This window comes from Lemur catta, chromosome 8 (assembly GCF_020740605.2).
Source record: "Lemur catta isolate mLemCat1 chromosome 8, mLemCat1.pri, whole genome shotgun sequence".
Taxonomy (NCBI): Eukaryota; Metazoa; Chordata; class Mammalia; order Primates; family Lemuridae; genus Lemur; species Lemur catta.
Genome location: NC_059135.1, coordinates 45,378,141 through 45,404,807, shown reverse-complemented (window position 1 = coordinate 45,404,807; position 26,667 = coordinate 45,378,141). Strand labels below are relative to the sequence as shown.

Genomic DNA, 26,667 nt, shown 5'->3' with positions numbered 1-26,667 from the left:
AAAATTAATTTTTGTCTGTTTCTTGCTCTATAAATCATACAGCCTTTGACCAGCAGCAATAACATCCTGACCTAGACAACAAAAAGATTAATTTTTAATAAACATATCTATTACAAAATAAATGTTCTATTACTATATATTTGGGCCCTGGATGCCTTGTACTTTAGTGTCATAAACTTTAATTTCACTATGTCTATTTTCAAAAGTATTTTTCACTTTCATAGCAAGGGAGAATAACATAAATATAATTGTTTTGTTCTGTCAATTAATATCACTAACATAAATCATTCACAGTTTTTCAAAATCCCTGTAACTAAATTTCCAGCTACTTTGTCATTCTTGCAGGTAAATTCATATTCTTTTCTTCTCTCTCTCTTTGCTCACTAAACAAATTCACAAGCACTTTCATCTGATAACAGAAACTGGTAAAATATTTTTATAAATGTAGAATTGCATCATATTTCAGATTTGATTAACATGGAGATTTTTCCTATGAGGAAATTCATTGCATATAAACAAAGAAATACTGAATTTACCACTTCGTCACCTCATACTTGATTTTTTTCTATGTACTTTCTTTCCACTCTAATGACTTTGTATTAAATTATATTTCTGTCTAAAATATATATTTCTGGTGAGAGGAAGGTGTTAAAAAGATGCTTAAATCAAAAACTAATATAAATACTTAAATATTTATGATATAAAAATATCAATTTTCAATAATGTGTCATGATTTCTTTATATTTTGATGTAATTTTATGTTTTATATTATCGGTTCAGGTTTTTTATTGGTCTCAAATCACTGCAGGAAATGGACCTGGAACATCTGAATAATTGACTATTATCTGGACAACTTGCCTAGAAAACTGTAAATCTGCAAAGTCAGTCAGGTGCTTCACCTCCATAATGTATAAAAACCTGAAATGCATTGTGGCCCCTGCATGTTAGCAACTTCTGGTTTAGCTTTGACATTGACGTTAACACACTGAGTTTAAATGTGGAAGTAAATAAAAACGATTGCACTCTGAAAGTTTTATAATTTTAAATATAAAACAAGTGTTTTATGATAAATAAATAACATATTTTATGATATTCCTCTATAAAGCACATGTCATAACCTTGAAATTAGAATTCATACACAGCAATAGGTTACTAACCAGCCCCATTAGGTCCACAAACAAAATTAGGATCTGTTTTTCTTTTTCTAGGCTTTCTTATTTCATCCTATTACTTTCTACATCTTTATGTGAAGAAAATATGCCTGCCAAATACACACTCAGAATTCCTCTGCTGACATACTTGTAAAAATAAAACTTTTGAGAAGACATAAAGAGAAGAAACAGCATGTTCTCAATGCTGTCAAGATTTCAATATTTTCATTAATCTTGGGCCCTGGCTGCCTTGAACTTTAGTGTCTCTGATCTTGGATGCATAGATCAGTTCTCAATTCTAAGGCTGATAAAGAACTATTTACATGATTTTGTTTGTGGCTTTTTAGTGTCACTTCTAATGGAAAATCACCACAAAAATAACATATTCACTTTTGAACCTTGAAAGAGGTTCAAAAAGTTGTTGGTTCAAAGAACTTTAAAGTTTAACATGTAAGAATCATTTTAATTTATTTCTTAAATTCATTTTTTCACTACCTACTTCTAGAATTTGAGGAAAAAAACAGAAAAATATGGACATATAGTAGAATTTGATAAAACGAAATATCAAATCAAGTAAAAGTAGATAATTGTAACAAAAGCCCAGACTTAAACTGCCAATGGCAGTGAAATTCAGATAAGAAATATTTTCACTGATGAAATTTTATTAGGAGAAGTGGATTTTTCTTGCTATTATAGTCTCAGGTTGATTCATCACATGGAAATACAGAAGATTTACTAAGCAATATGACAATGCAATAAAGTGGAAATGCCTCCAGCAATTATTTTACCGAAGTTACACAATGATCCTTCATTTGAATGTGTTATATCATGTAATATTGAAACACAAATTGATGAATCTATTTATATAAAGAAATAAATTATTATAACTACCAGAGATATAGCTGTCTAGTAATGCAGAAAAAGAGGTTTGTAAAAGCCTAAAGGAATGTGTCTATGTGACGTCTCATATGTCAAGTGTTGATTAATATCTTGGATTTTAAAAATCTATCTACAGTAATTTTATTTTGTAAATGCTAAGAGACAGAACTCAGTATTGTTGATTAAAAACACATTAGTGTACTTCTTTGATGCTGCTTCCTTCCTAGGAAATTATAAAACCCAAAGAGTTTCTCTGGAGTAAAAGGAGCATCATTTTTTTTCTCTATACAAGTCAGAGCTGTAAGAGTCTTTGGAGGAAGAACCACAGTGTGTTCAAGAGGCACCATGTATACATGCTCAGGGCTGAATAGTCTCATTGATTACAAATTTTCACATGATGTTTGTAAAAGAGATAATACAAACTCCTGCTTTGCCATCAAAGAATTTTGCCTTTGTTCCTTGCCTCACAGAAATGGTGTGAAAACATGTATCTAAATTTTTCAAGGAAAACTTTAAAAAAATAGATTTGATAACCTCACTATGGGAAATGATTTGGGAATCTTCACTGTAAGGAGGCCCAGACATTCTTAGAGACAAAATCAAAATAATATGTAAGATTCCTGCCAGGCCTCCCAGTATTTTATCCAGCCATGTAATTTCAGTATCTACCATCTACTCCAAAACCTCTCAGCTAACTTTTTCTACTTGATGGATAATTTTTACTTTCTGAAATTTAGGGAGATTGTGCTGATAAAAAATTAATTCAGTCTTGAAAGTTAAATTAAAAAAACCAAACTTGCTCTCATCTCTCTCAGGTCATATAGGTATCAGAGGTAATCATTACTGAGATCTGTCTCTTCTATTTCAATCTCCTGGGAGATTATTACCTCCTTTATGGCACCCATTGTCTACCTGTACCACAGTTATTTAGGTATATTCTAGATGATATGTCTTGAGAGGGCACATAATGTTTTTTAGGGTTTTTCATGTCTGAACTCCCAAACACCATGGACTATATAAGTGGACACCCATAGGCAGTCAGTGAAAGCCAGGTGAACTGAATTACAGCTATCGGTTCACTTATAGAAGAAACTAGCCTGTACATAGAAATTTGAAATGGCATCAATACATCAGATATTTAAAAAAAAATTCTGGACTAATCTGAAATTGTAAATTAATTATTTATAAACATTCAAGATATTACTTGCACAAAATTTCTGTGAAACTTGTAACTGGCCCCACTAGCACATATGAAACAGACCAGCAAAGATTTGTCCATCAAGTGGATTGATAACCAGTGTGCAAGGCCCTTAGGAAGTGTAGACAAGTACATGTCAAGAAAAAAAGGTCCGGTATATGGGTCTCTGAAAAGTCAGGCCTGAGTGAGATGTCTCAGTGTGAGACACTGGACAGCCACGGGATAGCCAAAGAAAACAACGTACCTGGGAAAGGAGGCTGACAATGAAGTGGGGCAGGAGATAAGGGCGAAAGCACCAAAAGCAAGCTTAACCCATTTACCAGCTTCCCTAAAAGTACAACTAGCTATCAGGAAGTCTATGCTGTATGTTATTGAAAATTAACTTTCTCTGCAGAATTCAACCTAGCTATTTGAATCCTTTAAGATACTCTCCACCTCCCTCTTCCCTCAGCACAGTTCACCCTGGTAAAAAGTAATGCCAGCTGTCAATCTGCCAGATGACCAAGAAATCTTGCTCCCTCATCTAGCCATAACCTGTTTTCAGTCAGGGTCCCATTGCTACACTTGCCTGAAACAACTGCCTGGATCAAAGTATGGCCTCTTTGGTAGCTTCATTTTCTCCTCTAGATCAACCAGAATCAAAAAGTGATCAATTGAATTTATCAAATTTTATTCTAATTATATAGGCAAAGAATCTCAATTTCCACAAAGGCTTTGTTTTTTGCACAAAGAAAGAAGTATAGTTAAGTTGCAATCCACCTGCAAGTAGCACGTAGGCATATAATTCCTCAGGAAGAGATGAGGATTTGGCATAAATCAGTGGTGGAGACCACCTGCCTCAATTCCAACAGCTACCAGAGGAGGTGATACAACAAAGATGATGGCTAGGTGGATCTGATTTTATCCAGCACAACCTTGCCTTACCAAACTGCTGGGGTGCCCTCTTTGAGGGGTGCCTCACTAGGATCACGTTTACAATCACCTTTGCAACTATCATGCCTTTTTGAAGTCATACCTGCACTTGGGAAAGCACTCAGATTAATTACATATGATTGGGAGAACTTTTCAGGAAATATGGTAGGGGATTTTGGGGTTCACTTTAGATTTTTGGTTACTTATTGACATTGCCACATAAGACTAACAAATGCATATTTAAGTAGATGTGGATTATAGTATTAACTCCATATGGGTAGATTTAAGTATAATTTATGTTTAAAATAAGCTTTTAAAACAGACTCAAGTTGGCATTTTCTTTTAAGCATTACAAAAGTATAATGTTGCTATTAATATTGTAGCATTGTTTAATCAATACATAAAAATGGCCATATTTTACACAATTATATTCCTTGAGGTCCACTCTTATTCATTATGTAACAACCATAGAGTGCCAGGAATTCCATCCACAAATTTTTATTATCTTGTAATTAATACTAGATCAAGGACCAGCGGCTGCAACTTGACTTTAACATTTAATATTATTAACACGTAGTATTTCTGCTGTTTTTAGAAAATTATTTTGGGGAAAGCATAAAATTGACATATAATTAACGTTCTAAAAAATCTGTTTTAAGATGCAGAAATTGTTTGTGTTCATTTTCTAGCTAGTTTAAAATTATAAATTCCCAATTCTAAATTCTAAAGTACATAACAGGTGACTAAAGAATCAAGCATTAAAGAGACAATGAAGAAATTGCTGCTGCCTTAGAGAAAGAATATCCCTCTCTCCAAAATAAAACCTTAGCTCAATCCATTGTACTGTACCTACATTTTGCCTAGTCATAGATTCCACCACAATGTGAAATTTTTCCTATTGCCCTATTGTTTCTTTAACTACTGGTCTGATATTCCTGACCGAGCTATAAAATATGCACTCTAGTACCGTAGCTATCAAGTTCAAATTTATCTCCAGATACATAACTCCAAAAAGGTGTAGCATTAAAACATTGCCCTTGAGTATGATCAGCTGAAAGAACTAAGCACAATATTTCCTATTTAGAGGACTGTGGAACAGTCCTCAGAAACAGCAAGGGATTGCATAATGTTGCAAAAGTTTTTCCAGTGCTATGTCGTTCATGTGCTTGAATAGTTAAGATTTTTCGAAAATGTATTTTCAGAAGTTGATAAGAGCTTGTGTACACAGTTTCAGAAAATAGAAAATAAAAGGACTCCTTCGGTATACATGAAGTTAACTTTAGGCACACTCTATTTTTCTGCTGTAGCTTAGTGCCAGAACGCCCAAGTTAAGGATGAAGGAGAGAAGTTATTGTTCCTGACAACCCCACAGCCACCTGGGATGTAGTATTACTTACCTAAAGATGGGTTTTTGGAGATGTTTCCTCCTGATTGTGACATGCTCATCCATTTAAAGGTGAAGGTTTAACTTCTTCCTGGAAACCACTCCAGAAAATCCAGGGAGGGAATGTGGAAGCTTATTCTGATCTATTGTGCTGCAAGGAGCCCAGAAAGAAAAAGTAGTTTCCTCTTTCTTTTTTTGGGTGCTGGGAGAAAACTTCCCTGCTCTCTGCCAGCTGAGCAGTGTGTCCATAGAGGCCACATAAGACAGGCACGTTGGGGCACTCCCCCACAGAGCAGGGTGTGCAAAAACCACCAAGAGTCACGTTGATCCGGGCAAGAGAAGTGCGCGGGACACTCCGGAAAGGAACAAAACAAACAGAAAACTTCCTGCCCCAAGTGTCACCCAGGTAGGAACTCCCTAAGTTAGTGCAGCCATGGGAGCTCTCCTTCCACATGCTGGTCAAGCTCTGAGAGGATAAGTCCCTCCCTGTCTTTAAAACAGCCTGTTCTGAGGCTCAACTTTTCTTCTTCAAAATAAAAGTTGTACAGCTGGTTCAGCAGTCCCATGTGAGTACCCTCTGAAGTTTGTTCTGTTAAAACAAGAACTGTATACAAACTAATTAAGAAAGATGGGCTCGTGTTGCATGGCTGGCTCTGCTTCAGGAGATTATAATCATTTTACAAACTTGCTTTTATTCATGCTGGATGAAGTGTAGAACGACTCATCATTTTTAGCACTTGTAACCTAATAACCTGCACTTGGCTGAAGCTGAAGATACCATTTCAACTGATAGAAGCCTATGTGAAACTGGCCAGAATTCCAAAAGTTAGAAAAACAAAAATTGCTCAATTCTATCAGTGACATTATAACCCAGATGTCTGTACCCAAATGTAGCTTTCCAACTAAGAGGGGACACTGCAAAAAAAAAGAGAGGAAAACACACACATCCACACCCATACATATATATACTTTTTCATAATAAGCCCCCAAAACTACCTGGGAGCCTAGTGTTTGTACACTATATGAAGAAATTTGAATTTATAAAAATAAAAGGAAAGTAAAGCAAGTATAAAAGAGAATTTGTGACTAGCTGAAAATAAATGACATTAAAAATTGTTTTCTTTAGAAGACTTAGGCTTAAACTGTAGGAACAGTTATTCTAGTTACAGATAAAGTGAATCCCTGTATTTTAATGTAACTTATTTTGGAGACTTTCCTATATCTAGATCACTAACAAAGTTTCTATTCAATCAAACTGTCAGAAGATTCCAGGCCAGAGGTTTGGTATATAATAAGATAAACCATATTAAAGCATGATTAAAACATTTTTAAAATATACACAGAATAAAAGATTAAAAAATGAGCAACACATGACTGTAGTTGAATGATCCGTAAAAATAAGGATCAAATGTCATAAAGGTGGATATAATCTATCGTCATTAGCATTCTCCAAATACTTCCATGGAGCAAGATCGCCTTTTTATTTTTCTTCCAGAGGAGAGATCAGGAAGGAGAGGAGAGTTATAAAGAAATCACTGATTTGTTGAGCAGTTCTAATTCTACACTAGGAAATGTAATCAGCCCAAGAGAGCATTGAACTAAAAATAAAATAAATGAATTTTACTCCTAGTTCTATCATGAATATGCTGGGCCATTGTGGGCAAATTTCTTGACCTATCTACCAGTTTTCTTGTTTGTAAAATGAAGTTATAATACTAAATGAAGTCTATGTTCCTTTCCAGCTTTAATGGTACCATTATGTTATTTCTAAATATGATTAGTCTGCTTCTTGCAAAGAAACTATCATAGAAGTTATGATGCCTGATACTCCAAAAACTACATGCTTGTTATATACACTTATAAATAAATTAAAATGTTATAAATAAAAAGAAGATAATTGTATATGACATATATATTTGTGTAGATATTCTATATTTATATGTTAATATCTAAATCAATGTTCCCTTCATTTTCAATAAGCATTGAATCAAAAAATCACGTGTGTAATATAGCAGTTAAATATGGAAACCAACTCCAAACTGACATGCAGACTTTGGAGTAAGCACTTTGTTAGAACCATATGCTTTGGCTTTCTTTGTGTATAGGAAGGTACATAAGTAAAAACACATTATACAGGTCTTCTGGAAGGATTTTTGTGTTTGTGGGTGGCATTCAATTTCTGTAGTCATGGTTTATCTATATTACTATGAATTTAGCATAAATACTCTTTCTGAGGGACAATCCAAGAGAATAATTAGGCCACCAACTTTTAAAAATTAACTTTCATTTTGTCTACTTTTGAATTAGAAATGTGAAAGGATTTCTACATGAATACAATGGAAGGAACTCAACACAAGCACTACTAAACATCTAGCCAACGTACAATTTAAATGACAAGCAAGTATACAATCAAACTTGAGGCTCAAAGGCTTGGTTATCAACTGAAGAAACTGAGAGTTGTTAAATTAATTATAAGAAAGCCATAACCTCTTTCCTTCTATTAGGTTTATATTCTTTTTTCTCTTAAGTGATTAAGGCAGAAAGCTTAGATTTACTCTTATGTTAAGCACTATATTTAAGCCCAATCTTAGACTCTAAAGAGCAATAAGAAGATACCAGTAAATTAAATATTCACTTGGCACAGAGAAAAATAGTATTTCTTAAATGTTTTCATTAATTTTTTCTCAAAGAGAATTTAAATTAACTGTGGGAAGTTGACTTTGTTGACTTATTCAACTTTAATGTAGTATTCAATAAGACAAAAAGACTTCATTATTATTGCTTAAATTACAAAAATATATTCCTTACATTAACACAACTGTACTGTGCAAAACACTAAAATTTATGACATAAGTAGCCAGGCCAATTCTCTTATACAGACTATGATTTATTATAGTTTTTTTTCTGAATACAGGGATCAGAAATGGTGTTTATATTTTTCCTGGTATGGAAAAACAAAGTCAGGCTGACTTTGTCTAGCACTTTCTCTCTCTCTTACACACACACACATACACACACTCACAATATGCCTACTCACATGTACACACACATACAACACATACATTCACGCATACCCTCCCCTACTCAGTATTGTTAGAGACTGTCATAATAGGTGCCCAGTAAATATTTGTGAAATTAATTTGTTAAAATGCAAAGTTGATAACTCCGGTGAGAATGGCCTTTATCAAAAAATCCCAAAACAACACATGTTGGCGTGGATGCGGAGAGACAGGAACACTCATACACTGCTGGGGGGACTGCAAACTAGTGCAACCCCTGTGGAAAGCATTATGGAGATACCTTAAACAGATTCAAGTAGACCTACCATTCGATCCAGCAATCCCATTATTGGGCATCTACCCAGAAGAACAAAAGTCATTCTATAACAAAGATGCCTGTACCCAAATGTTTATAGCAGCACAATTCACAATTGCAAAGATGTGGAAACAACCCAAATGCCCATCAGTCCACGAATGGATTAGTAAACTGTGGTATATGTATACCATGGAGTATTACTCAGCTATAAGAAATAACAGTGATACGACATCTCTTTGGTTCTCCTGGAGAGAGCTGGAACCCATTATATTAAGTGAAGTATCCAAAGAATGGAAAAACAAGCATCACATGTACTCACCAGAAAATTGGTTTCCCTGATCATCACCTAAATGTACATCGGGGAAGGATAACAATTGGATATCAGACTGAGACGGGGGGTGAGGGGAGGGGATGGGTGTATGCCTACATGATGAGTGCGTTGCGCACTGTCTGGGGAATGGTCATGCTTGAAGGTGCTGACTCGGGGAGGTGGGGGGTGGGGGGAGGGGATGGAGGTATGACTACATGGTGAGTGCCAGGCGCACTGTCTGGAGAATGGACACACTTGAGGCTCTGACCCAGGGGGATGGGCGGGACATGGACAATGTATATAACCTGAGCTTTTGTATCCCCATGAAGAGCTGAAATAAAAAAAAATAAAAATAAAAAATAAAATGCAAAGCTGAAACACACCAATATAATTTAACTAACATATTTTGTGTGGTGAAATACAAAATTGACATGCATGACTTTTCCCACAAAAAGGACACTAAGAGCATCACAGTATTTTTTGTTAAGCATTATGGAAAACAAGTAAGCTTTTCTTTTTCTTATTTCCTTCATTGTTATAGCCTGTTCTCTGGCTCTATTTGTAATATACAAGTGCCAAAGCATGCGATGGGAGAAAGATCACTTGACATGATACCAGCCCAAGCACTGGAAAATGAATATCTCTGCAGGTTATCACTTTAACCATATAAGTCTAGTCAAATATCAGTCTTAGACCAAGTGAGTGTTTGTTTTTTAAAACACAATTTAATTAAACACAATGTCACAAGTTATATTTAAGTGAATTTTAAATTAAGTGGAGGAGAGAAAAGGAAATGTGAAAAAGAAAGGATTAGATGGCATTTTAGGTTTTATCACTATATATATAACAAATTATCTTAATTTCTTTTTAAAAACCTGCTTCTTTCACTCTTTCCTCTCCACCTTCCACCAAGGTTAAAGCTAACTTTGTGTATGATTATAGTACCCCATACACCTAAACTACCAGTCTGGTTGTTCCCACTCTTTTATTTTTTGATATATCATATATAAAAGATGAAATGTACATGTAATACTCCCTCAGAAAAGTACCTAGTCCTTAATAAAACCAAGAAAAGTAAAACATGTGCATTAAATGCAAGGACTACCATCATTTTCATTTGTCATAGCTATAAGTACTGCATCAGTAAAGTGGAACACCACTTGGTCAACTATACCGTGAGACAAATGGAAGAGTATGAATTATTCCCAATGAACTAACCAAAACCCTTTCCCTTTCCCTCTAGGGGAAAAACTATTGGAAGTAAGTGAATGAGAGTGCCAACATTTTTGACATAACTTAAACCTAATTTAGCCTTTCAAGATAAGTCATTCCTGACTTTCAACATTTTATTCATTTTTTATAACAAATTTCTTGCTACAAGCTTCACAACTGATTAAGAAACTAGCTGAGAGATGACACAGCTAGAATTTGAACTCAGATGTCTCACTCCTGAGCCCAAGCTTTTACTTCCTACTATGTAGGTTGTCACCTTGCTGGGCACTCTTTGTGAGCTGTATTTAACATTTTATGGAGAAAGAACTAAGCACTCTAGTGAGGGTCTATTTTCTCCTAACCACCTACCCTACTTAAATATCATAACATTTCCAATTATGTTTCCAATACTTAAAAGACCCAACCCTAGAAACTTTCACAAAGGGCCTTCTGATAGCAAGGTGAATTTAACAGGTGAATCAATGAATATTTCCTAAGATCTGAATGGAAGTTTCATTCTATTATAAAGAGCCCTGGACTAACATCAAAGAACATACATTTAAACCCCAGTTTTAGCAGCATTTTTTTCTTCAACTCCTGACCAGTCAATTTCCTTACTAGTCAAACTAAGAGGTTGGGCCAGATGACCTCTAAGAACCTTTCCGGCTCTAAAATTCTATGACTCTCTGACCCCATGATAAAATGTCAAGTTATTTAAATTTATTGTCCAGCCAAGAATAAACTCTGTAGTAATTTTTAGCTTTTCTTAACCACAACATGGTCATACCACCAGAATACTCCTCATCGTCATTGTTGTACGATTAAAAATTTAGCCTAATACTTAAAACAAATTGTAGCTACTTTATTTTTTCTAATTGAGTTATTGTTTTGTTTTGTTTTTTTCCTTATAGCTTCAATTTGGAACTACCTTCACTAGAATGTAAACTCCAGGAAGGCAGAGATTGGTGTTTGTTGTATTCCCTGTGCCTGGTATATAAGAGACACTCAGTGGTTATTTACTAAATGAATGAATACATGAACAAAGTGATCATCGATGCTACCTTATTATCTTCTTCTATAAACATTCTTTTTCTAAACCTAAGTCATATCTGCCAAATAGGGAATCTTTCATATTTTCTCCAACCCACTGTTTTTCTTCAAGGAGACATCTGAGTTTGTAAGGAGGTGGGTTTCTATGACATTGAGGTGACAGGAAAGAGGTAGCCTCAGTTGCAAACTTGCAGGTCCTCTGGTCTCTGCAATAATGTTCTTTGTCTGTCTGATCACTTGGTTCCCTGCAGACACCTACAGCTAAAATCCATGGCTGCTCAGATCAATTGACTCAGTCTGGGAACTATGGTCATTTGCTGCTGATTGAGTCAATCTCAGCCTTCACTGTTGCCTCTAGATCCTCTGAGTCTCACCCCCATCCCCCATCTGTATCTCCATTGAGGCTGTTAACCCTTAGGCATCTGTATAGGATCCCCTGGCCTCTTGCCATGGGCATGCCAGGCTAGTGACAGATACACTTCCCCATCTCAGCTGACTTCTGAAATCCCCACAGAGCTGACAGGACTTCCTGCACCCTCCATCCCACACAAGCAGGCACTGAGGAAGGCTTGGGATTGGCCACACTATCCCACCATTTTTACTCTGTCACTGCTAACTCACTAAACCACAGCAAAATCTTCTCTGCTTTAGGCTTTCACTTTCAACCAAACATGCTCTTCACCCTGAAATTTCAGCTTACAGATAAGGACTGAAAATACTTTAACCATTTGCACTAAATGCCTTCTTTTTGAGTCCCCTTTCTACACTTCATCAGGGCAGAAGAGATATGCTTTCCCCATCCTACATGACAGAAAATCTCTTAATTTATCTCCTGGGGGCCCTACATCTATGGTTTATAATAAACCCAACATTCAAGTCTATGGGCCTTGATCACAATCTCAATCATGTAGAGCTTCAGGAATTTGGGAAATACTTTTTGGTGTGAAGAAAGCTCTTACACAGGGCTCAAAAGTTCCATTTAGGTATTCAAAGCTGGGTTTCTGATTTGTCTTTGCTTTCATCTGTGATAATATTAATACCACTCCCCACCCCTGCATGAGGCAGATAGGTATCTCTGGCTGACAAGGAAAAGGTCATACTCATCAAAATGGAAGAGAGAAAAGTACAGTATCCTCATAAAATTATGAAGCTTTCTTACTCATATCCTTCAGTATACATAATGAGTAATACATCACACTACAGCATTAACATTCTGCCTAATCCGGCCCTCACCTACCTGAACCCTCAATCTCAGAACCATGACTTTTTGATTCATTCCCCAACTAGCTGCATTTCGCTCCTCAAGCACTACATATTCTTTCCTGCCCCTCTGTACATATTGTTCCCTATTTCTGAAATGCTCTTCATCCTGCTCATTGCTCAGATTTCACTGCAGTGTCACCTCTTCAGAGAGGTGACTCTCCTGACAACCCCATCTGAATTTCATATACCTGTACCTACAGCACTGTCTTTGCTCCCCTTGCAAGTATCATATCATAATCTGTGTATATTATCATCTGTGTAATTTTTTGTTCACAAATTTATCTGTTCAACACATGAATAAACCCATTCTGCAGGTTGCAGTAACTGAGGAAAAGATCTGAACACTTAATTCTTTCTAACTACTATAAAAATAAATCTAGTTAAATTATACCAAAAATATATTTTCCTCATATATGTGATTGTAAGAACCTAAAAATAGACTCTTACTGATCTCTTGCAATGCTTCAAAACATTGTCTAATGCTTACATATGTGATTCATCTTAAAATATTTGTCATTACATTTCTTCAAGTCAGGAGCTTTACATTCATAAGATCAAATACAATGGTATATCAGTCCATTTTGTGCCTCTATAAGAGAATACCTCAGACTGGGTAATTTATAAAGAACAGAAATTTATTTCCTCACAGTTTTGGAAGCTGAGAAGTCCAAGATCAAGGTGCCGGCAACTTACGAGGGCCTTCTCACTGTGTCCTCACGTGGCAGAGGCAGAAGAACAAGCTAATCAAATGTGAAGATTTTTTTTTTAAAGGGCCTTAATTCCATTAAGGAAGAAGCAGCCCTCCTGGCCTAATCACCTCTTAAAAGGCCCTATCTCTTAATACTGTCATATTGGCAACCCCTGAATTTTGGAGGGGCCACATTCAAATCATAGCAAACAAGAATATTAATATTGGCAATACAACTGAGAATCATTTTGGAAATGGTTCTCAATTTTACCAAATATGTTTTCTACCTCAGAGGAAAGAAGAAGATTCTATCTAGTAAATAGTTTTATACTTGATTCTCTTGACTTATGTGTCCGAATTAAAGGTTATTAGCCACTGATTCAATAACAAAATATACCAGAATTATTATTTTCTTAAATAAATTAATAATAAAGTCCAGATTTATAGCTTCTAGTGAGAAAGAAAATATGTTCCCCAAATTGGCTAACTCTCCAGTCATTTAAATACATCTGAAATGAGCCTTTCTACTTCACAAATAGGAGAAATTCCTCTTTGTCACTGAAGTGTAGAAGCAGGTCAGTTAATACTTGATTGGCTCCAATTAGCACTCCCACAAGTTCTGACAGCCGTTTTGGGGCTGGCAGTCAAACAACTTCCTTTGAAAAGTGTGACATTCTGTGAAAACATCAACAACCACAACAACAAAGGAAATCATGTAAAACAGATTCTCATAGCCAAACACCCACTGCTAAGCGTGTAATCAAGCAATATATAAATCTACCATAAAAGGAAAAGACTTTTGTATACTGGGTAGTTAAAGGAACATTGCGAAAAGCAGCCTCTTTAATATAAAATTCTCTTGAGTCAGAGGACTAAAAAGGAAGTGGTTGAACAGGGGCTTGAAGGATGAATAGGTATTCAATAAGCAGGATAAGAGGGAAGGCAAGCCCTAAGCACTATGCAACAACACATGATTTAGAGGACACATTGTGGATGAAACAGTGTGCTGTGGTTCATGCTGCATTAGCATGCAGAATTAGAGAGGCTCATGTGTTATAATTAGAGAAATGATCCATGTGATATCAAAGTGTAAGAGCATGTGATTCAGAGGTTTTCATTACTCCCCAAATGTGCCAAAGATATTCTTATCTGAAATTCTTTGGTCAGTGAAAATTTGTTCAAAGGTACTGAGACTGGTTTAGTTTCTCTGCAGCTCTGAAGTCCATCACTTACGTCATCAACTTAACTTCAGTACTGAGTCATCCTTACCAGTTTTCGTCCATATTTTGTTTGGTTTCAACATGACTCTAAATTCAATCAGTAGTTTTTTTTAAAAAATCTGTCATAAGCTTCCAGTAATGCCTATGAATAAATGTGCAGAACTACCACCAAGACATGAGCTGAATCAATGTCAATAAATGGAAAATTCCTAAATGCTAACCTATAGACTTCTCCAAGCTTTTAGAAATAGACAGCAACAGAGATAATCATGACTCACGCTGACTTTGCAAAGAAGCAGCCACTGAGTTTGCCAAACTTTCAGTGGCATGTATGGTAGATTCTGTGTAAATAACCCAAATGTTATAGGTCACTACTCCTATTACCTTTTTAAAACAAAAATGAGTTATTAGCAGAGAGAATAAATATAGACCACATATATTTGTACCCTCTCCTCTCCTCAAAAAACTCATTTCAGTTCCAGATTTTCTCTTTGCTTCTACTGACTATTCCCCCAACTCCAAGTCCATCGTAATGATCTATCCTTACCGATGTTATCTCTGGAATTACTACCTCATTTTTCATATCAATGTATCATTACTATTAATTATTCTATGCCATGCTATATTTACCATAATTTATTTGTACATTCATTTAGTTAAATTCTAAATTCAAATTCAAATTAACCTAAATTAATGCAGGATTTAAACTGGTCAATGACATTTTCCCAAGCCCAATATTAGACACATTATTTACTGCATCATCTGATGCATAGCCTAATACCAGAATAGAATATTGGAAATCAAGTCCATCTTAGAAATTCTGCATGTTTTTCAACATTATGAGCCTTCATCTTTCTCCATGGTCCTAGACAATAACAATCTATCCTCATTTGCTCTTTTTTCCACCTGACCCCATGGAAAATACGGAAGCAGGAAAGTGGACACTGTCAGTCATTTACCATGTGTCAAGCACTATACTTTATATGCACTGTTTCAGTTAATTCTGTACAGCACACCTGAAAGGTAGACTCTCATACCTTCAATTCACACTCAAGGAAACTAGAGTTCAGAAAAGTTACATAATTTGCCAAAGGCTACACAGCTGGTATATTACAGTAAGAGGATTTGAATTCAGTTGTATTTGATGCTTACATCTTTATTCTCACTAACATACTGCCCTGCTTTGCATGATCATTTTCTTAGTTTTAATAGCAGCCTCAAAGAAAAAAGCATCTTGGTTGACCATATCTTTAAAAATATAATTCTCTGATAATGTGAATTAGGTAGAACCCTAGCAGCAATTCAGACTTGATTTCAGAGACACATTTGTCTATTTTGGATCATTCACACAATATTATAAGCCTCACACATGGATGGATCAGTGAATCAAGAAAAGCAGAAGACTAAATATTTGGAGGCTTTAAAGTTTAAGTCTTGCCATTTACTTGCTGTATAATCTTCAGTGGACAGAAGTGGACAAACAAAATTTCTGGTCAAAACGTTACTGAGAAACTCTAGGAAAAAAAATCAAGTCACAGTAAATATACAAATGAAGTTGTAGTTCTATCCCTAACATACAGAATGGCACTCCAATACTGAGTTATATCTGTAATGCACTTCTCTCTTTAAAATCATGCCCACAGTAACCCAAATCATAAAAAAGTTAATTGATTAAAATCCCCTACCTTTTTTCTAAATCACATCATAAGAGTTTCATCTTCACTAAAAAGGCTAGATGGACTAAAAAGTCCATTCATAGACTTGTCAAGCTCAGAGTTATCAAGGAGATTACCTAGCCCCTATATTTCACTAAAATACTGCTGCCATTTACTGAGCACGTATGTACCAGGCACTGCTGAGGGCTCTATAGACCCTACTACATTGATTTCTCCCAGACAATCTGGGATAGGATTAGTGTCCCTGTTTTAGAGATAGCTAATATGGCACAGCTGGGACTGGCAAAGCAAAGACTTGAACCTAGGACTGCTTTCCTCCATAGCCCATACATTTAATTACTAGTGCCTTCCAGGGTTGGAACCATCAAATATGATTCACTTTGATGCTTTCTCTTTGTTCCTTACAATCATTTTGTATTTTTATCTTCATTCATTTCTTTTGCACCTGTTTCATAAGTAACTTCTTTTTCAACGATGGACTCCAAGCATATTATTAATTAATTCTTACCTTACATTTGTGGAGATTCTGAACTCACTTTCCTCAGTTGTTCTGCAAATACAGAACATTGCTGCTGTTTTGCGTGTACATATTGTTTCAGTATGGGAATTCACCAACATCTATTTTTTGACCTTGAGGTAATGAGTTATTTGTTATAAATAGAATCACAGACTCCTGGAATCTGAAGGGACCTTCAAGGTTAAGTTATTCACCCTTCCAACCATTGCAGAACTCCTCTTGCAGTTCCTCTCGGAGAGGGCTCCCCCACAAGTGTCTGAGCTGGAGGAAGTAAATCTGCTGTTCCCTTGATCTCCAACCTCAAGACCTCTCATAATATGAAAATTTCATCTTGTTAAATGCTACTTGTATCTAAAGACAGAGGCTTTTCTTACACCAACTTCTTCACCCAATATACAATCAAAGAAACAAAAATCTGCTCCAGCAATGGAGAGAAGACTGGCTGTGTTGGTCTTACTAAGTTGTCTTCAATGGGACCATTTCTAAGGCATACTGAAAGGTAAATTTTGACTTTCGGTAAATTTTTGCTTTATATACTACTTTTAAAAATAACACAGCTTAACTCCCCTGCCAATGTGACAAAGGATATTCTAAGTGTTAGGAGAATAATGATTATTAAAACACAGCTCCGCTCCTCAAGAAGCTTAAGAGGAAAATAGAATCTACTTTTTAAAGCAATTTCAATACAATTCAGTAAGTGCATTCATAAAATAAATACAAGGAACAAAAGAGGCACAGAAAGGAGAGAGAGGAAGACACAGAGGAAATTATGCTGTTTTAGCAAGATTTAGCCAGTGATTAGAAGTTCACCAAGAGAGAACTGTTTATCAGAAAGACAAAGTAGGGAAAGGCAGTTCAATCAAAGGAGAGTGGAAAATAACACAGAAGCATGAAATACCACATCATTCAGGAAGTGGCAGGTATCTTGGTATGACTTGAGGGTAAAAGTGTGAGGAGTAGTGGCAGGAGATAAATTTGGAAAATTGAGATGTCAAATCATATATGTCATACTGGGGAGCTGAGACTACATCCAATAGGCAGGGGGCAGCCATGGTGAGCTGCTATCAGAGAAATGGCACCTTCCAACCTGCACTTTTGAAAGATCTCACTGATAAAAATGTACAAAATATTTTTGAGGATTACAAGTGTGGGTACAGGAGTATCAGTAAAAAGTCTATTAAAGTAACCTAGGTGAGAGATGATTGTGGCTTGAAGTAAGGCAAAGGCATTTATTGAGAAAGAGAAATCATTTTCAAGAGATATTAACAGGGATAATGCATAGAGCTTAGTGTATAATTATGTGTACTGAATGAGAAAGAAAAGGATTCTAAGATAATATTTAGGTTTCTGGTTTGTTATCTGGGAGGATGGTATAAGAAGACCCAGACTGGTAACAAGAAGAAAGAATTATGATGGAGAGGTGTGTGGGGGTTGAGGGAGAGTTGATGAAAGAGGAAAGAAATCAGTTCTAGAGATAAAGTATTGGGGGTGGGGAGGTGGAAGTATACAAGGTAAGGGTAGGGAACTACATAAAATGAAACTATGAATGTGGATAGTCTTGTTCATAGAAAACATGCAGATTAGAGAAGTAAAGTCCCAAGAACAAAACCCTGACAACTGAGGGGATGGGCAGGGAAGAGTGTCCAGCAAAGCTGTCAGAAAGGCTGGGAAGTCAGGAGGGGAAGTTTGTCCTACAACCAAAGTGGATGGAGTGTCAAGTAGGAGAAAGGTGTCACTGGTGTAAAGGCTGCAGAGCAATCAAAGAGGAAGAACAGAAACATTTCGATTAAAGTTGGCAAATATGGAAACAACTGGTGGCCTTAATGAAAGCAATTTCTGTGCTGGAACAATCACATGTTCAGTTAAGACAAAAAGCTCTGAAACCAAGAAAACCATGGAGATCGGGGCAATTTTTCTGATTAGTTATACTAAACAAATATTTCAGTCGATTGTTCCTATGGAAATAAATATAAAAGGAAGGCCGGGCACGGTGGCTCACGCCTGTAATCCTAGCTCTGGGAGGCCGAGGCGGGTGGATCGCTCAAGGTCAGGAGTTCGAGACCAGCCTGAGCAAGAGTGAGACCCCGTCTCTACTAAAAATAGAAAGAAATTATCTGGCCAACTAAAAATATATATACAAAAAAAAAAAAAATTAGCCGGGCATGGTGGCTCATGCCTGTAGTCCCAGCTACTCGGGAGGCTGAGGCAGTAGGATCGCTTAAGCCCAGGAGTCTGAGGTTGCTGTGAGCTAGGCTGATGCCACGGCACTCACTCTAGCCCGGGCAACAAAGTGAGACTCTGTCTCAAAAAAAAAAAAAAATAAAAAAAAAATAAATATAAAAGGAAGATATGGGCTAACTGTAAAAAATATTTGACATCAGAGAAAGAAGAGATATGACCATCTGTTTACATGACAATATTTTGCTTTAAGGAAGTTATTGCTGCTGCTGCTGTTGTTTTCTATTTTAATGCCTTCATTTAAAGTTTCTAAGGAATGTTTTCTTTTGGGAGGATAGGTACATGAACTTAACGGAGATATGAACCAAAAAATGATGAAGACAAAGTTTCCCAATGTCCTCCTCAGCTTGGCATTGACTTGAATAACCTTCTTTCTGTGGTTATTATGTATATAGAAAAAAATGACACTCTGCAGTCCTAGGCATATAATTTAAGTATGCACAGATTGTCTCTCATGTATCTTCATCTTTCTTTTGGGATTCATTTCCAGAATCCCAGTGGTCACATTTTGATTTCTGGAAGTTCAAGTCCCAAACTGCAGCAACTCTCTAGAGTTAATACTCTACATGTTTTCTTTCCATATTAATTTCTATAAAAACTTATCTATTCTGTGTTTTATTGGCTCTGAATGGTACTGTAAGACAGCTGACCTGATGAAGAAATCAAATCTGCTAATATATTGGGTGATGATAAATAACTGCTATTACATTTCAGAACATGAGTGTTAAGAACTTTAACAGTTAGTAATTATGGCAGATTGATAGGATGTTGTTTAGTTATAGATGCCCTTTAAATTATACCACATATTTTCTTATTATTTTCAGGCATTATATATTCCCATTCAACTGCAATAATCACCTCTTGTGTTTTTATTCATGAAAAATAAATAATAAATATTTGACATATTTTTGCATCATTAAACAAAGATCTATTCCAAACAGCAATACTTTCCTTTGGGGGAATGAATTAACAGCACATAAAATTTAAGGCATATTCTCAATATTATGATATAATTTGATTTTTCCAAATTATCTAAAATGCCTATTATCTTAATACTATTTGTTTAAAAATATCCTTTATTTTTCCCACTAGTTTAAAATGTTACTTTTATCATACATTTAACTTTCATGTTTATTTGGCTCTATCTCACTTCTGTTGATTTCTCTACACTATTTCCACACTGTTTTAATTGCTGTAGTTTTTAGAATGCTTAAACATTGCGTATGCCAGCCTTCCTGCAGTTTCCGCCCCCCTACAAAGTTTGTCTTGCATACTAATGCATGTTTATTCTTCTCCATAAACTTATGTTTATATATAATCATTTTATATATAAAAATCTCCTATTGATTTGAGCAGAAGAATTTTGAGGATAATGGGAGCCAGCTGTCTCATGGTTGGACAGGGAATTCCACATAATGGAAAGGGAAAGACTAGAATAGATGTTATGGCATTGGACAGAAGTTTGAGGTACTGGTATAAACTATAGGCTTTTTATATATAATATATACAATCCTAGCTATGTCCAGTGAGAAGACCAAGAAACAATGGCACACCAATAGTAATTAGCACACCTACCACCCAAATTTTTGGTTTCTATACACCACTCGCTACTAAAAGTAATCAGAATTCTTTATAAAATAGGATAAATCTAGGGCTAAGTAGAGAAAGTACAAGATGAAATTGGAATATGTTGTGCTAGAAAGTAAGAATGCATTCAAAGAATGATAGGGACATATCAAAATAATGTTGGAACCAGCTCAAAAAGCCTCCATGGATCAAATATGGGAAAATTTGAGCATGAAAATAAGTAATGATAGCAATGTATTATTACCCACTGAATAAAATCTGAATCCATGAGTCATTACTGACATAAATAAATGAATAAATACATTGGGAAGAAAGCTTCCTTATCAGAAAACACCAACTAATAAATACCAAAGGATTGATGGAGCTAGAAAATCAGTGAATATTAAAACGAGTGGGTGAAAATTTGATAAGGAAGAAGCAGGGTGTTTATATAGTCTCAAAGTATCTTTCTATTAATTTGTAATTAGTTCAAAGAGTTAAAAATGGGAACATTACTGCTACTGAATCATTATTAGGGCAAACTAGTGTTATGTGCCTCCTGAGCCAACATCACAAAAATAAATTTCATTTTAGTAGAAATAAAAATTTTTAATTTCTTATGTCTGGAAATACCATACATATCCAAAGTGAAGGAGAGTCTACAAATAATTTGCCTGTACTCTAAAACTGTAAAGGTCAAAAAAACACAAGGAAAAGTTGAAGAACTGTTCCAGATCAAAAGACTGCAAAAATGTGACAACTAAATGCAATGTATCATTTTAGATTTGATCCTGGATTAGGAATGACATAGCTATGAAGGATATTATTAGAACAAACACAAAACTAGAATAAGAACTTCAGATTACACAGTAGTATTTTATCAGTGTTACATTTCTTGATTTTAATAATTGTACTGTAAATGTGCAAATGAGTGATTAAAATTGTATGCATTATGTAAGGTGTGTTTAATTTTATCATACTCATATAATAAAAATTCATATTTATATGCCTGTTTAATTATACATGTAAAGCATGAGAGAGAATGACAAATAGGACAAAATATAAATGGTTGTTCCTGGAGTTCCTTGTACTATTCTTGTAACTTTGACTTTGAAATTACATTAAATTAAGAAGTTTTCTAAAAACTTGATGCAACTTTAATTTTAATTTTTATTTTTTTTATTTTTTTTATTTTTTTATTTTTTGAGACAGAGTCTCACTTTGTTGCCCCGGCTAGAGTGAGTGCCGTGGCGTCAGCCTAGCTCACAGCAACCTCAGACTCCTGGGCTTAAGCGATCCTACTGTCTCAGCCTCCCGAGTAGCTGGGACTACAGGCATGAGCCACCATGCCCGGCTAATTTTTTTTGTATATATATTTTTAGTTGGCCAGATAATTTCTTTCTATTTTTAGTAGAGACGGGGTCTCACTCTTGCTCAGGCTGGTCTCGAACTCCTGACCTCGAGCGATCCACCCGCCTCGGCCTCCCAGAGCTAGGATTACAGGCGTGAGCCACCGCGCCCGGCCAGCAACTTTAATTTTTAAATCATATTGAAATCTTAGACTGAAAAGTCAAAGGATATGTATAATTCAGCATTATCTTGAAATTTTGTATCTTACATAAAATTTGCTACATCAAAACTTTAAGATACCATATTTCAGAAGCAAGATTTACAACTTGGGAGAATGACATCTGTGTATTGTTTGTGTTCAAAGTGATTTACAAACAAAATAAAACAATCAGTAATAATAAAAGGGGTAATCTACAACCCTGATGAGTATTAAGCCTAACCAAAATGTTCTCCCTTCACCAAGGTTTACCTGAGCTCTTTAAGTAGAAATAATCTTCCAACTCTTAACTTACATACTGTTGTTTCTCTAATTTCCCTGGAACATATAAAACTTTCTACCTTGGATAATAATTATGTATACATTATCTCTGATAATCAACTAAATAAAACTCCTTAAGTATAGGAATTCCATTTGCTTAAAATCGTTCGATGGCTTCCAGATGCCCCCAAGATGGTCAAACTCCTTAAGATCATAGTATATAAAATGAAATATTATATATTATATTTAAGCTTCATAAATAACATATATATGAGAATATGGTCTAGCTATATCTCTCAAAATCTCCCCACAGACTCACTCACTACCTAGACACACATTCAGGCTTCTGCCACATTGAACCACTTTCAGTTCACCTAAATCACTATGTTCTCCTTCCAGGAATTTACAGGTTCTAAGTTCCTTTACCTAGAATATGCTGCCTTCAAACTCTTCCCCCAGCCGCTTCTTGCTTAACATCAACCCTCAATGTGGATATATCCTGCTTCTAGATGCTTTTCCTGATAATCAAATCTGAGATAGATGTCCCTTCTTTGTGACTGTTGACCATCTTTACTTCCACTTCCAAGGTAAACATAACTGCAATAGCTCTTCTGATTCTTTTCATTTACCATTAACTGTAACCTTCCCATCTCATTTTGTTCAGTACTGAGGGAATAACTCATCTTTGTATTCCACTGCCTTAACAATGTCTTACATGAATCAGCTTTTCAATTAATAAATTCATATCTGTATCATACTTGAGCAAATTGCTATCTACAAATTTTAAGTTTGAGGAGAAATCTATCTATCTGTCTCCTGCTCAGTCTACTGAGAAGGCTAGGAAGCAACAACAGCTCAGTAGCAATGGGCATACCTAGCACCAAGACCTTAGCTTCTACATATAATACTATTATCTACTAAAAGACATTTCTATCTATCCACACATACATGTATACATATGTAACTATATTTTTTTCCAAGAGAATGTCTTTAGTACTTAATGTAGTACTCTTATTCTTCTTTCTGAATAGAACAGGGAAAAAGAACGGAAAAGATTGCTAATCCTTTGGGGTTTATTATGCTAAAACAGTCCTGAGATACACAAGTTAAACTTGGCATACTTTGGATCTGGGCCAAAAAATTGTTTTTACTGGCTGTGGAAAATGGAATTTTAGACCATGTTGAACCATACTATAATTATGTTTGGAAATGTATGATGTGATGGTTGGGCATTCAGTGCAATTAAATGAGTATGCGTCTGCTAGAAAGTGATTGATTGCATTTTTCTCAGCACTTAAGGCTAATGCAAGCAAAAAGCGAAGGAGGTTAACTTCTTAACATTTGCTAAAGATATAGAAATATGAATATTTTCAAAAGACAATGAGGAAATATAAAGGAACTTCCTTCTAGATATAAATATTAAGATCTCAAGAGCGTTAATACAGTCAACCAAAGTCAGCTTTTTCTTGATATAAAAACAACAGTAATACAAATCACTTAGGGTAAATACTTTATGCCTTGAGCTATCTCCTCAAAATAAACATTCCATTTTCTCATTTGACATAGCATCAAATGACACTGTTTTGCTTCTAAACAGAATTATTTTTTCTAGGTTCCATGGATGTTGGTGATTCCCTTCAGGAGAGTTGAAACTGATAAATATTGTTTTAGAGAGCTGATTTGGGAGTTGAAAGAAAAATATTTTATGCCAATAAAAACCATATTAGCTCCAATGTGAAAACTATACAAAAGAGGAAAATCCATAGCATAACAATATAATTCAACCATTTAGACAATATTAAGAGCCAAAATATTATACAGTTTCTGCCTAAGACAATAAAAATTTAAACACTTCCTATTTGATTCATGCCCAATATTGTTTTTTCCATTATTGAAGCTTAAAAATACTTGAGCTGGTTTAAAGATTAATGTGTTGTCATAAAACCACACATGCCTCCTAAAAGTATTTTCTTTAACCCTCAATCATGACTTCATATTTTAAATTTTTTTAATATGTTCAAGGGCTTTTAGCATCAAAAGAGAATTTCACCAAACCTCATTAGGCAATTAGTTATGATAGAAATGAGGTAACATGCTGAGTCATGAATATTCAGTATTTATCACTATTTAAAATGCTAATATGCAATATAAGAGTACAAGTAACTTTTTCAATCATTTACATTTAAATCATAGTAATGGCAGTGTTTACATTGTCTCAGCTTTTATCATTATATTAATATTTCAAATATAATAGTTAGAATAAATTAATTAAAAAGTAAAGTGGTTAGCAATGGCTTCCAGGAATATTTTGTGGTATCTTAAAATGCTTACTAGATGAAAGGCATGCCCAGTTATCAAGTCTCCTGCGTAGAAGAGATTATGTACCATTCAGCTCTGTTAGACAGCCTACCAGTGAAGTAAAACTCTTACAAGGTTCAGTTAACACAGGACAAAGATAAATTTATCTTAGCTGTTGATCTCATAAAGGCATGCTGTTTACCACAGAAAATATTAGGTCAGAGGGGAGAGAGAAATTTTATTGCCATTAAATGTTTATTAAATTAAGTGTAGTCTCCTGTTTTGGTCAAGAGTAGTTACTATAATACACCTTGACTGAGACTAAGAATTCTCTGAAATGTCAGATTTAAGAACTGATGACAGATACCCACTTACTTTGAAGGAAAGAATAATTATTCAGATTGACATTTTCTTTGTAAACAGAAATGTAAGGAGAAAAAAATTAACAAATATGCTAATTTTGTTATTTGGTTAATTAACTGATCTACATCACACATGTGAGATGTTTAGTTCAGATTATTAAGTATTAATTTTAAGCAACCTTCTCTGATTAGAACAGAGAGCATGTATTCTGGAATGGCCTGCTTTGGTTAGAAATCCAGCTCCTCTTCTAAGGAGACCTGTAACCTCTGTAAAATTATTTAAAATAGTTAAGCTTTAACTTCCTCATTTGCAAAGAAAGGAAAATAACCATGACCACTTGGGATTTCTGTGTTTTTAAAATGAGATAATATGTGTAGATCACTTAGACAAATGCCTGATACACAGTAAACTGGAACAAAATGCTTTGTCTTTTCATTTTAATCTATACATTAAACTCTAGAATTAGACTTACAAGTTGGTTAGGTTCAAAAGTGGGAAAATGTTTACTTTGAAGATTTTTTCATTTATATACACACATATATACATATATATTCTTTATTCATTTTTTATTTCATATTTCATTTTATTACATGATATTTCCCCCCCATAAATTTTAGTGTTCCTCATTATCCCTAGATAATGTTGCACTTAGTTTTGATGTCCTACTATCTCAAATCATCTATGAACAATAATTTCCAAGTGGATGAAAGAGGAGCATGGCTGTGTAAGAAGACCCTCTCAAAACTAGCTGGAAGATTTTTCCAGACTAATACACACCTGACCCATACTTTTTCCCATTCCCATCAAATTCTGACACTTGCCCCCAAAACCTTCCCCACTACCAGTTCAGTTCATAAAGAGCCCTTTTTGCTGATGGTAGCATCTATCACAAATAGAGAGAAATAAAAGAAACATGCTGTAGACCACCACCAAATAAGAGTTCTTAAACTTTCCAGTAAGGATGGTGCTAATGCAGGCCTGGAGACCAAGGGATTGTTCTACAATGCATGCATTCCTACCCTGTAAAACCCAGCTCAAAGGCCATCTTTTCAACCATATTTTCTGTGGTGCTCCCTGCTCTCTCCATCTGAACAACCACAAACCTTATCTATACTTTCTTATGACATGATTCACTTTCTACTATGTTTTGGAGTTTCTTATGTCTAAGACATGTTTCCCTACTAGGCTTTTGTGCATTATAGATAATAAATGGTTGGTGAATGAATGCATTAATGAATGAATGAATATCATCAAATGTCTCTCTTTGAACAGTATCTAAACTGTGTAGACGACCTTGTGCTTCGGAGTTCCATCCATAGTCTGCCATGTGAATGTCTGCTGCTGAGCATGAACATTAATCAACTTTTTGACATTATGGGGCTAGAACACAAGCTTTTCTTGCAACTCTAGCTTTACCTCCTTGACCATGTGATCTTGCTCCACAGCCGTGGGTGTCACTGCTGTTTTCCCAGATCCCAGTCAAGCTGTATGACCACAAGCTGCGTTTTAACATTTTAGTGCTACAGAGTGAGTTCAGTGAACCTTCTTCTAGTTTGCAAATCCTTGGCTTTCCTAACATTTCAAGATTCTAACACTCAT

General features: G+C 35.3%; 1 protein-coding gene across 2 annotated transcripts in view; it reads right to left on the bottom strand.

Moving 5' to 3' along the window:
* The window catches only part of PDE1A (phosphodiesterase 1A), a 305,673-nt gene that overhangs the window by 229,799 nt on the left and 49,207 nt on the right, over positions 1-26,667 (bottom strand). Inside the window, exon 1 of one of the 2 annotated variants that reach the window (XM_045558635.1) lies at positions 5,538-6,231. The exons of the other annotated variant lie outside the window; for it this stretch is intronic. Within the exon in view, the coding sequence (XP_045414591.1) occupies positions 5,538-5,590 (53 nt within the window). The 5' untranslated portion in view covers positions 5,591-6,231. Of the gene's footprint in view, positions 1-5,537; positions 6,232-26,667 lie in introns of those variants that run through there. 2 annotated transcript variants of the gene reach the window in all.